The 12623-nt window shown below is 35.5% G+C and overlaps 1 protein-coding gene across 4 annotated transcripts in view; it reads right to left on the bottom strand.

The window, feature by feature from the left end:
- CNTN1 (contactin 1) overlaps positions 1-12623 on the bottom strand; it is a 342876-nt gene that overhangs the window by 153441 nt on the left and 176812 nt on the right. For 3 of the 4 annotated variants that reach the window (XM_069489731.1, XM_069489734.1, XM_069489735.1), the window contains exons 2-3: positions 2012-2149; positions 476-508 (exon numbers count right to left, since the gene is read on the bottom strand). In XM_069489731.1, the coding sequence (XP_069345832.1) occupies positions 476-508; positions 2012-2072 (94 nt within the window). In that variant the 5' untranslated portion in view covers positions 2073-2149. Of the gene's footprint in view, positions 1-475; positions 509-2011; positions 2150-12623 lie in introns of those variants that run through there. The other variant, XM_069489733.1, reaches the window with a different exon arrangement.

Raw genomic sequence — 12623 nt, 5'->3', positions numbered from 1 at the left:
AGTTGAAGCAAAATCTATAAACTGGCAGAATTGTTAAACAATAAATTTTGCAGTATCTGTGGGCTTCCATTATAATTGAACTGAATCTTAAGGTTCCAAGCTTGCTAACTTTAGTTCTCTCTATTGCAGCAAAGCATGAGGCTTTCGAAAATATTAGATGTTTACAATATTTAAAATACCACTTCAAAATTTAGTAGCATAGCATTCTTACAAAGCATGCAAAAAAAAAAAAAAAAAAATACAGAATACAGGCCACACTGGATATTTTCTTTCTGCAACAATCTGCTAATGGGATACTTGTTTGTGATGTATATCCATTCATTCATTTCTGCAATCAAATGAGTTACAAAATGTCCACATGATCTAACATTAACCATTTGCCTCAAAGTTTAGAGAGTTAATAGCTTAAAGTAGAAATGAAATTTGATTCAACTGAGGAAAGCTATTCAAAAGGTTTACCCTTTTGTCAACTTACCTCCATGACCATATCTTCTGTGCCATGTAAACTCTAAAAATGAAAGAAAAAACAATTTTGATCCTGAAGTAATTCTTTCCATTGTGATTTCAAACATTACTCAAATAGCTGAGATGCTGGTCAATGAAATAACAGTACTAGACCTTCACTAATAAGGTTGAAGTATCCTCACATCTGCAGATATTTGTTTCTTATATTTACATTAGATAGTTGTAGCCCTAACATTTGCAGCCAACAGAATTAGTATAAACTGTCAGTACAAATAAGATATTTTTTGTTTTATTATTTATAAAAATCAGACTTCAGAATAATCTTATCAAAATTTTCATTATATTTACATTATATATAAAAATATATGTTATACATGTAATTATGTATATGTGTGTAATTTCTGTGTTTATAAAATATATAATTATCAATATCTTTAAAATCCCTCAGTATTAATGAATTATATCTTTTCTAAATTCTGGAATGAGCATAACAAAAATTACACCCCCAAAATAAAATAGTATTTTTTTCTTTCTTTAATAATAAATGAGAAACACAGTAGTATGTCCCTGAGGTTCATCCTTAAAGTGAGCTCTGGGAATTGACACACAAAAGGATGAGCTCCGGCTATGTCTTCAACAAAATAGCCACTCAACAAGCACTCACTGGTCATTAAGGTAAAAGTATTTGAAAAGGTGATTGTTAGAAAACATGCTGCTTTCAGATAAAAATATGATGCATTTCTCCTTGTAGGAAATATCTCTGAATGTTTCATACTTATCTTTGAAAGACAGAAATATAATATTTGTCCTAAAACTAAAATACTATCAAAACTTGTTATTCTAACGTCCCTACACACATTTTAGAGTATTTTAACATTGCTTTTATAGTATTGACTAAATTGGTAAAGATTGTGAGAGTCAATAGTGTGTTGTGGCCACTTGTATTAGCTTTCAAGAAGTTATTATTAATTTTCAAAAATTTTGTGAATCAATTGTTAAACACAACCAGTATTAAATATTAAATTATATTAACTTACAAATAAATAAACTGTACTAAGAACAAAGGGATGAAATGCTTAAAACCCATTACTTTCTAATTTTTTAAAACGAAGTTTTACTATACCTATGCTATTGAGGTAATTTGTATCTGGATGTTGAAAATACTATATAATGGTTAGCGGTTGCACATCTTTTCCAATCCACATTAAATGATGTCAAGCTGAAACTGACCATAGTGGGAGTATTTACTCTCCAGAAACAGACAAATGTTACACTCCAGGGATTCCTTCCCTGCCCCAGAGATCCAGATTTCAAATGTTCACCAGCACACTACTATACAAGATTCACTAAATCTTACGAAATTTTAATTGAAAGTAAAAATAAAAAGAAAACATTGAGTCAACATTAATATATATTTATTTACTTGTATGATCCAGATTTCAAAAGAAAACATTGATTCTAACTTTATACAACAGATCTAATGAAATAAACACACATTGATTACGTTGGCATACTATATGGAGCATATGCAAAGGACAGTTCTTACCTGCTAGACAGCTTGTAAAAGATACTATCACAAGATGACCAACCAGCAACCACATTTTCATCTTGCTTTCAGTAGACGTTAGGTTCAATGTTCCAATAATAAGCTTTAGTTTTATGACAGTTGAATAATATTAAATGCCTGCATCAAGAAAAGAAAAAAAGAAATGGAAGAGAGGAGGAGAGGGGTGGGAAAAGGAGGGGAGAAGAGAAGAAAGAAGGGAAGGGAAGAGATGAGAAAGTGTTCATCATTTGGGGCCAACAATGTTATCAATCTATTTTATTTTATATTCTTTGTAAGTTTTAGTTTATCAAGTATATTGCAAACACCAGGTTGTAATGAAAAGAGTAGATTCGGTATCAGAGGGCTTCAGCTGACACCCCCAGGACTGACACATTATCATGAGCAAGTCACTCAATCTGTGTCTTTTCCACTTTAACCACTGATTTTTAATAATCCTTTTCTGCAAACAGTACAGATATGAACATTTTAATAGCAATAACTTTAACTGAAGATTAAATTTAATTGATTGTCTGGTAGAAAGATTCAATTAAAGTTGTATTTGTGTAAGAGCTTTGTAAAGTCACAGACATTATATAAAGGTGATATGTTAGCATTATACTTGCTAACAGTGGCTTGTGGAAATTGTTTTTTGCCAAAAATACTAATTTTTAATTGTTAAAATATATTGATTAGTACCATATTCATTCCTCCTTCTCCCCTGTACTTCTTTCATCTATCATTCAACGAAGAGTAAAAAGTTGCTCCTTTTGTGTCAGCAGGAGGCAATCTAGGTTTTGTGGGGCCAAATCTTTCAAACTTGCAGAGCCTTCATTGAGGATAAGAAGGCAAAATTATCAATAACTAAGCTACAAAACCATGCAGCAGTCTAATTAAAATTATCTTGCTTTACAAATTTTGCAAAAATGTATGACCATGTGGTTATGTTTGCTGTGCCAGGGCCTTGAAATAATAGCTGCTGTTGATGAAGGACACCACAACTTAACCTTTATCATTTCTGTGGTACATCCACCTCTGTGACTAAGCATTAGATACAAGGAATCAAGAAAGACACAGTTTGCTTGTTTTTAAGAAGCTCATAGACCGGTGGGAACACAGATATGTGCACAAGTCAATGCAATGACATATATGTTTGGATCTATATGCTATTAAACTTGGGAAAAGTGTTAATCATTTTAATTAAAACCATTGTAAATACAGCACACTGGGAATGGGCCCGACTGTGGAGGGCCGGGCATTACAGTGGAGGTGCTGCACTCAGAGATTTAGGTCATGGGTGATTTCCAGGCTCAACCACTTCTTACTGGAACACCTTAAGAACTACATGCCCCAGGGCATTAAATAGAGAGCTCTTCAAAAGGGATATAATAGGAGTTTCATCTTGAAAAGATATTAAATCATGTTTTCAAAGACTATATAATACTATTAAAAAAACACCTTATGACATAGAGTTGAGTGAAAACATAAATTAAGATAGAGTATGAAAGCAATTTGAAAGGAAAACACCTAAAGGTGCAGTGTTCAAATACAAATATAATCAAACATTATTTAAGACAGAAAAAACAAAATTCTACTGATTGCTTGCATTGTGCTGACATGTTACAGAAAAATATGGGATTCTATTTTTTTTTAATCATGATAGATTTTGAGACTACATTTAGCACCCCGATTTGCAAGCATCCTAGCACTTTGCAAAGGCTGGACAAAATTTTACCTGGCCCGTGGTAATATGTGGGCCTGGAAAAATATTTTTCTTTTTTAGTATATATACTCTGTAGTAAACAAATCACTATTTTTTTTTTTTAAATTTGAGTTAAATTCTTAGAGAAAACATAGTAGGGCCAAATTATCATCAAGAAATATTTAGAATATCCTTAAAAAAAATCTAACAGACAATTTTTAAATGCCAGAATTAATTTATAAACAATTTCTTTCTCTTGGAAATATGTGAGAAAGTGAGAACTATATAGCCGTATAAACTATATTAAGTCTGGAATTTTTAATTTTATTTTTATTTTATTTCTTTTCCTAAGCAGGACTGAGCAGAGAGAAAAATAAATAGTTTAATGGAAGTGAAGAATGAAGAACAATTCTTTCAGGAGGCAGGGAAATCAATTAAATGATCTGTGGAAGGATTTTTAGCTTTTTAATTTTGATTGTGTATCATATCATTAGTATCTACATCTAAATGAAAATTATTGAAATGTGTTCACATTGGTTATGCCTGCACATTTGAGCATTTTCTTGGCCTGTTACCTTCTAATTCTTATGGTTTGATTATGCACACAAATTAGGATGAGTTCCTTTAATGAGGAGAAAGATAGATAAAGCGAACAGGTAAACTATAACAAAATTGTTGTGTCGATCAAACAACTATTTTTGTCAAAATTAACTAGATCACATTTGTGCAAACACCGCAGAATATAAAGCAGGAGCAGTTTGATGGCAGTAATTGTTGGATTTTAAGTAATTCTAATTTTTAAATAATAAACTATTATAATTTAAGAACTCCAAGTGATTCCCGCAGATATTCAAATTTAAAAGCAAGAGATGCTGCTGCAGATTTTGGTATTGTGTGAAGCAGCAGCAGCACTGACCATAGAGAAAAAGAAACAGATAAATAAGAACAATTTCTGTGAGAGTTTGCTTTAGATTTTCTCATTGTGTTGGAGTATGTCAGTGACATCTTGGTCTATTTACCCACTAACTTTATAGAGAGTCTGGAGAAACAGTGGGACAGGTCTAATGGAAGATTACTCATGTCCATACACAGCAAGTGATTTCAGTAAATTGAAAATAAAATACAGAGTAATCTTCTAGGTCTAGAATGTTATTTAACATTTCCTTCTCAATTGACCACAGTATATGGGAACACGTGCTAATGTGTAGCAAAAATTGTACAGGGCAAGTCAGCTAGATCTCATCTGAATTTTGCCTCAACCATTCTTTAGCTTGCAACTTTGGGCAAGTTGCTCAACCTCTGACCTTAATTTTCCTCAAGTATTAAATATGGAAAGAATGCCTATTTCATGGGGCTATTGTAACGATCGCATGAGATTGTGCATGTGAAATGTTTACTGTGAAAGTATTCAGTAAATATGAAAAAGCCTATCAGGGCAGGGGACACATCACTTGTTCATTATCATGGCTCTAATGAATGACACACACAAGTCATTCAATATATATTTCTTGAATAAATAAAGGAATGAATGGACCACACCCATAACTATGTTCAAAAACATTTTCCATAAACAAATTGAACTTTAATTTCCTAAAATAAGAATAGGATGGTGATAAGAAATGTCTCTTACTGTGGCTTTGATCTTTGATAGGTACTATTGTGGGTTATAAATATACTTTAGAAGAGGAAATTCTAGAGGTCGACATTTTAAAGTATTTTAAGTATGCAGTTTATTGGGTGTTGGTGGAAGTCTCTGTTTTCCAGTTTGAATATGCACACTCTAATCAGAATGAAGTGTTTTCATTATTTTGAGCCTCTCTGTGTTATACCATGCTATCTTTTCTTTCACTTCAAAACGTTGCCTCTTTCAATAGGACAGTGAGTCATCTCCCTGGCAGCATGTAATTTATTTCATTTAATGGGTTCCTTGCCGTTTGGGTTATAAAAGCATCTTTCACATCTTGTTCACACATTTGTTTTCTGCTGGTGATCTGTTCTATCATGTCATCAGTTATCCCATCATTTGTGACTCCCTCGTCGCAGCCCTCAGCAGCGTAGCAGAGAAGGCTGAAAGTGGAGCCTATCCCTACTAATGCAGAAGAAACCGCTCTTGGTATTTCTCTCTGGAGGACACCTCACTCAGTAATTCACAGCTAGCTTCCTGACCTCCAGGAGCTTGAAAAGCATCACATCCAATGAAGTGGCAGAGGAAGAACACAAAACAACTCGGACAAATATGTGACAGTCACAGGAGCAGACTTGTTTCTCCTGAACAACTGAAATAAGCGCAGGACCAGAAGCAGGAACCAGAGATGCATTCCTGTCCCTGAGGCCACGCTGTGTGGGGCCAGCTGCCTGGACCGGCCAGCCTTTGCTGGCCTACAGAGCCCTGTGGCTTCTCATCGTCTCTGGTCGGGCCTCCTTGTCGGGTACTGCTGCCGATGCTGCCTTCCACAACCCCTCATGGCTCTGTGGGGCACCAGTGACTGGTGGATCCCTGATATGGGTTGGTACTATTTTAATTTCCAAGAGAATGTAGTTCTTTTGTCTAGCATCCTTTACTAAATCCATTACACATACATTAAAACAACATTTCACAATATAATCAGGCAATGTCATGTGACAAATTCACTTTCTTCTCTCTACTTCTTTCTTCTCATGCTTGTCTTTCTTGGTCCCTCTCCCTCTTCCCTTTAGATCTGGTCCCATCCCCTGGGATGCTGACTGGTACTGGTTCATGGCCTGTTAGGAACCAGGTCCCACAGCAGGAGGTGACCGGTGGGCAAGCGAGCAAAGCTTCATCTGTATTTACAGCCACTCCCTCTCTCTCACATCACCACATAAGTTCTGCTTCCTATCAAATCAGGGGCAGCGTTAGATTCTCATAGGAGCACAAACCCTACTGCAAACCATGCATGCGAGGGATCTAGGTTGCGCACTCCTTATGAGAGTCTCATGCCCAAAGATCTGAGGTAGAGCTAATGCGGTGATGCTAGCACTGGAGAGCGGCTGCAAATACAAATTATCATTAGCAGAGAGGTTTGACTGCACAATAAATGCAATGTGCTTGAATCATCCCAAAACCATCCCCACCCTCCCACACCCGGTTCATGGAAAAATTGTCTTCCATGAAACCAGTCGCTGGTGCCAAAAAAGTTGGGGACCACTGCTTTAGCCAACACTAGGGTTGAGAAATTTGGCCCTCATTTGGATATGCATTTTTCTGCTGGACAGACCTCATCTAGTTCTTGTCCTCTTTTGTTCTAGTGCAAGAGAGCCCAAATAAATTATTCAAAAACGCTTCAACAATATATTAATTAGCAAGCACTTAGTCACTAATAATTATTTACAAAGTATTTAGTACTGCTGTATAATGAAAGAGTGTTCCATCAGGACCAATAAAACTAATTTTTCATTGCACTGATGGTTAGACAATTGTTTATATTGATAAAGAACAAGATCTCAGGAATACTGAGGAAATATTTATATATATATTATCAAATGGTCACATTTCTATTTTAAAAAGAAAAATATTTTTTGGCACATCAGGCCCCAAAAATCATGTACCCCTATCCTCAACATAGCTCATGAAAGTTCATTTTAAAAAAAGAATATTTAACCTACAATTTGACCTATGTTCCTCACCCTCATCACTCTGCTCTGGTTCTGAAGAACATTCACTACAAAGTTGTAATTCCAGGTGATGATTAGAGGAAGCTTATTAGAGTTAAACACAGATGCTCTAGGTGAAAAAATACCAATATCTCCTACTCTATAATTCAAAACTGGGGGTCATTTTCGTCTCAGACTCAATCTGAAATTCTGCCTCTGCTGCTCAAGTCCCTTAATCTTCCTGACGAGTCAGTTTCTCAGTCTGCAAAATGGAGATCCAAGGTCCTACTTCAGAGCATGACTGTGAGGACTATATAATGCATGTGTATGGACTATATAATGTGTGTGTATGGACTATATAATGTGTGTGTATGGACTATATAATGTGTGTGTATGTGACAGCGCTATGACATATGCACATAAAAGTGGAATGGATGAAATGAATCAATAAAATGTTCCAGAAATGAAATTAGTTTTGACTTTTAAAAATGCTACTCCTTTAGAGAGGGGATGCTGTACATTTAAATGCTAAGTCCATTAAGCACTGTGATACAAATATTATACATCTCCAGTTAATTTTCAGATTACTAAATATAATTTGAACCTAGATGACACAACTCCCTCTAGCTGAATAACGGCATGCTTTGATGTTCTTCTCCAGCCCCACACTCACTTCTTTAAACTCTATAAACAAATTGTGGCTATTTCAGCTTGCCATTTTAATGCAAAAACATTAACGATGTTTGAAGAGCTTACTGCAATGGTCAAATATATTTTGTAAAAATTTCTGAAGAACAGTGTTCTGAGCCAAGTGTATGCCCAAGGAAAATACTCCATTTTCTAAAAATGATTACAAACAGCATCCTACTTTTGCCAGAATACAATCATATGTTGCTCAACTAGCAGTTAGAGCTGCAAGGGTCTTAAGATGGCAACAGCTTTTGCCCCTGAGCAGCCTGCCCCTTGACTGTGTGTGAAGTGCATGTCAAAAGAGGACTGATGCAACACATTCCAAAACATTTCAATAAATATAAAACCACCAGTGTGAAATATCCCAACCTTCACTTAACACGCTTACTGTATTAATCCATGAACTTTAGTATGCCTACAAATTATCCAGGAAGCTTTATTAAAATGCAGAAACTTGACCTACTCCCCCTGAAATTCTAATTATTCCTTGGGATGTGCTCAGGAATCTATTTTATTATTAAATATTAATAATAACTACATCCCAAATGCCATTAATGGAGGTGGTCCCTGGGACCACATTTTGGGAAACACTGACTTAGCATTATAAAAAATACATTAATCATTGAATAGAAAAATGTCCCTTCCTACGATCTAGAGCAATGATTTTAAGTACCTCTTTAAAAATTCAACAATAAAAATAGGGGATATAAATCTGTCTAGAATAGAGGGATTCACACCCTGGCTCAGTTACTTAGCTATGTGTCTCTGGACAATACACATGATCCCTGTAATAAAACTCAGTTCATCTCTAGAAATCTCAGACAGATTTGGTCAGGATCAGATGAGATAATGTACAGGTTAGTAATTTATAAAATTTTGTGCCCATATTCATGTTACTTGCTTCTGTGCTGTCTTTCTGTATTGCATCTGAGGTTACCTTGTTACCTTTGGGACTCACATTTATTGCCTGGCCCCATTCATTTGCTTCCACTGATTCAACTGAATCATTGACGACACAGGGGTTATCAGTTCCACTCCCCATTATCCAACCCCAATTCCTACTAGAACTTACCTCCCATGTTTTATCTTTCATTTAATATTCATTTGGTATTTTGAGCAGCAATTCTTTGCCAAATGTAGCACTAGATTCTGGTGATTCAAAGTAGAATAAAATACGGCTTTGCCCTTGAGTAATAAACCAATTTTCATTAGTATACTGACAGGAAATAGTTTGAGTGAAATCCCATAAATATGTATGTGAGTTTTAAATCTTGCTTGATAAAACAGTACCCCCTTTGTTCATTGATTGAATTAGTAATTCTCAGAATTGCTAATAATCAAGAAATCATATTGCTCAATTTGCTCATTATTACTATCTTCGTTTTCCATTAGCACCTCAAATTTTGTAATACCAAGCAAAATAATTGTGTGGGGTTGGCATATCAGTTCCATGGGGGAGATGGTGTGAGATCAGTAGGGCCTTTCTGCATTTCTCAAATTTTGTCAGATACCTTAACCGCACAAACACACACTCTTAAAATATGGGACAAATTCTATGTAGGACTTTCTATTTATTCTACCACCTAAAAATGGTGGTTTCCTGAAATCCTAGTGAATAAGCAAGGCTGTATCAGTTATAGTGCTGTGTGACACCATGGGCTTAAATTAACCTGTGAAAAATATGTTCTATAAATATCACAAATTGAGTTCCACTATTTTTAAGTTCCTCTGCATATTACATCATTTAAACATAAATGAGTAATTAATTTAAATATAAATCCAATTATCTAAAAATGTGAGCAGTTATTCTATAAAATGCAGGCTGTGCTGTCAGCACTTAATTAACATCCATATCTTCAAAAAGGCTTCAGATTTCCCCTCCAGCAGCCATTTGTAGAGATGGCCTGAGTTACAAGGATCGTGTGGCTTAACCAAAGGCACATAGCTAGCAACAGAGCCAGGGTTTGAACCCTTCTATTCCAGATAAATTTAAATCCCCTATTTTTTATTGTTCATTTTTTTTAAAAAGGTACTTAAAAATCTGTCCTTGCTATAGATCATGAGCAACGGCATTTTGTATATTCAATGATTAACTTATTTTTTATAATGCTAAGTCAATGTTTCCCAAAATGTAGTACCAAGGGCCAACTCCATTAACAGTACTTGGGGTGTTCTTGTTAATAAGATAGATTTCTGAGCAATTCTCAAGAATAATTAGAGTTTTAGGGGGAATAGCCCAAAATCTGCATGCTAATCAAGCTTCCCGGGTAATTTGTAAGCATACTAAAGTTCGAGAATTGTTGTAAGCATGTTAAGTGAGGGTTGGAGTATTTCCACCATTCGCATAGAACAATGTACAGGTAGATTTGTGCATGCAAATATGTTCTGAGGCCACATCGTCAGTCAATGCACTCTAAAAATCAGAAGATGGCCTGATGCGGCAGCTCACACCTGTAATCCTAGCAGTTTGGGAGGCAGAGGCAGAAGGATCACTTGAGGCCAGGAGTTCAAAACCAGCCTGGGCAATGTGGCAAGACTCTGTCTCTACAAAAAATGTTTAAGAATTAGCCATGTGTGGTGGCATGCACCTATAGTCCCAGCTACTCAGGAGGCTGAGGTGGGAGGATTGCCTGAGCTCAAGAGTTCAATGCGATGAGCTACAATAGCGTCACTGCACTCCAGCCTGGGCGACAGAGAGAGACCCTGTCTCAAAAAATAAAAATTAAATAAAAAATCAGAAGATGCACAGCATTTAAATCCTACCTCTTAAAATTCTGTCTGTACTATTCTTTGTGTAGCATTTGATCTAAGTGAGAAATGAATATCCTCTATTTCTATATCTGATTTAGTTTCTTATATCATAATGAACAAGGCATTTTGATATACTGCTTTGACTAATATCTAGAAGGTTTCTGACTTTTAAATGAGGCTCTCTTATTGGACTACAATGACCTGACAATGTACTTTTAACTTCTTTTGTTGCTCACCTGCAATTCAAAGTGATCCGAGATAGCTGGACTACTACAAAGAAATGTGCCCTGTGATACCTTCCCTGTGAATCATATCTAAAAAGCCAAAGTGGAATTTAATAAGTTTTTGACAGCAGAAAAAAATTCTCATGCCAGCAAGATATAACGTTCAAACTTCTTTCCCTTTTGCACATATCCACAAAAGAACAGACCTGTGAAGAAACTGCCAGATCCCAGAGCTCACTCAATCTACGCTGGGAGTTTTAAAGACTTGCTGAGCTATAATATCCCCGTTGTATAGCTTTATTCCTCTGTGAAGATGGCCACATCTAATAAAAAGGCTTTGTTGCTGCTGTCACTCTGCTTTCTAAGGTTCCACTCTAAGCCATTCTCCCTCATGCTGCTGCAAAGGATTAGGATGTTAGAGGTTGCTCTACACTACACACTTTCTGTATGTCCTCCATGTAAAAGAACAGGCATTTGTTCTATTTCACCAATCTAAAGGTACATAGAATTTCCTAGTCTCAGCTGACAAGAGACTATTCATGAGGGGAGAAGGAGGCTGATGATCTTGTAACTCCTATTAGCTACTGTTCAGGTTAAGATGTGCCAGATACAAGGCACATTCTTTCTGAGACAGCATGATGTAACCCTTGACATTCTATGTTTTAGATAAAGGGGAAGAGTCACTGACTATAGGTCATTGTATCAGTATGAAAGCTAATGAGTGATTCATACCCAAATAATTTAGGCCTTTCTTTCTAGAAGCTGCATCAGAGGATTTAATTTTAAATGTCCTTCAATTCAATTAAAACAATTCAACAAGTATTTATTTTGAAACACATATAAAAGGATCCCAACGAACATTTGTGCAATTTAGACATCTCTTTTTATCATATGTTCTTCCAAAGACCAAGAAATTTGTTTCATTTTCTTTAAAGAATATATAATAAAATATTCACATAAAGGTAGATGGATTAATTATTCATTAATTTGTTCTATATATATTTATAAAGTCTCTATCATGTCCAGACCTTTTGTAGTAGCAACATAAATATTGATAAATCAAAGATATATATTCAGGGAGGGAATTTCTAAATTATAAACCCCTTAACAGCAAAGACTATCTCATTCCTTTTTCTATACCCTACTTTACCTACCATGATGCCTAACACACTGAAGATACTCAATTAATATCTGTTGAATAAATTTATTAAGCCATTACTAAAAGCAAATCATGGTCCCATATTTGACAAACAGATCCACAAGAGCAAGAAGAAGTAGCAGTAATGAAAACACAAGGAAAATAAAGGTCAAATTCAGAGAACATGGAATAGTCTAGTATGGCTAGGGCAAACACTCATGGAAAATGGAAACAGCTGAGAAAGATAAATGGGAAGAGAAGTGTCATCAAATTATGGCACCTTAAATGCCATGTGTTGAACTTTTGGTTTCTTCCACAGTTAGTTGCTGCTGAATAGTTCTGTAAGAAAATGTCAGCATAGCATTTAGTCCTAAGTGCTTTGGTTTATGAAGGCTCTGTTCTTCTGGTTCCTTTTAAAGGTTTTATTATCAGAACAGATATTGGGGAAACTTTCTGACTCCTGCATCTGATGCCCTCACAGCATCGAGGTTTCAGATT

The sequence above is a fragment of the Eulemur rufifrons genome, chromosome 16 (assembly GCF_041146395.1).
Source record: "Eulemur rufifrons isolate Redbay chromosome 16, OSU_ERuf_1, whole genome shotgun sequence".
NCBI lineage: Eukaryota > Metazoa > Chordata > Mammalia > Primates > Lemuridae > Eulemur > Eulemur rufifrons.
Note: the sequence above shows the minus strand (reverse complement) of the source record. Positions and strands in the feature narration are given on the sequence as shown.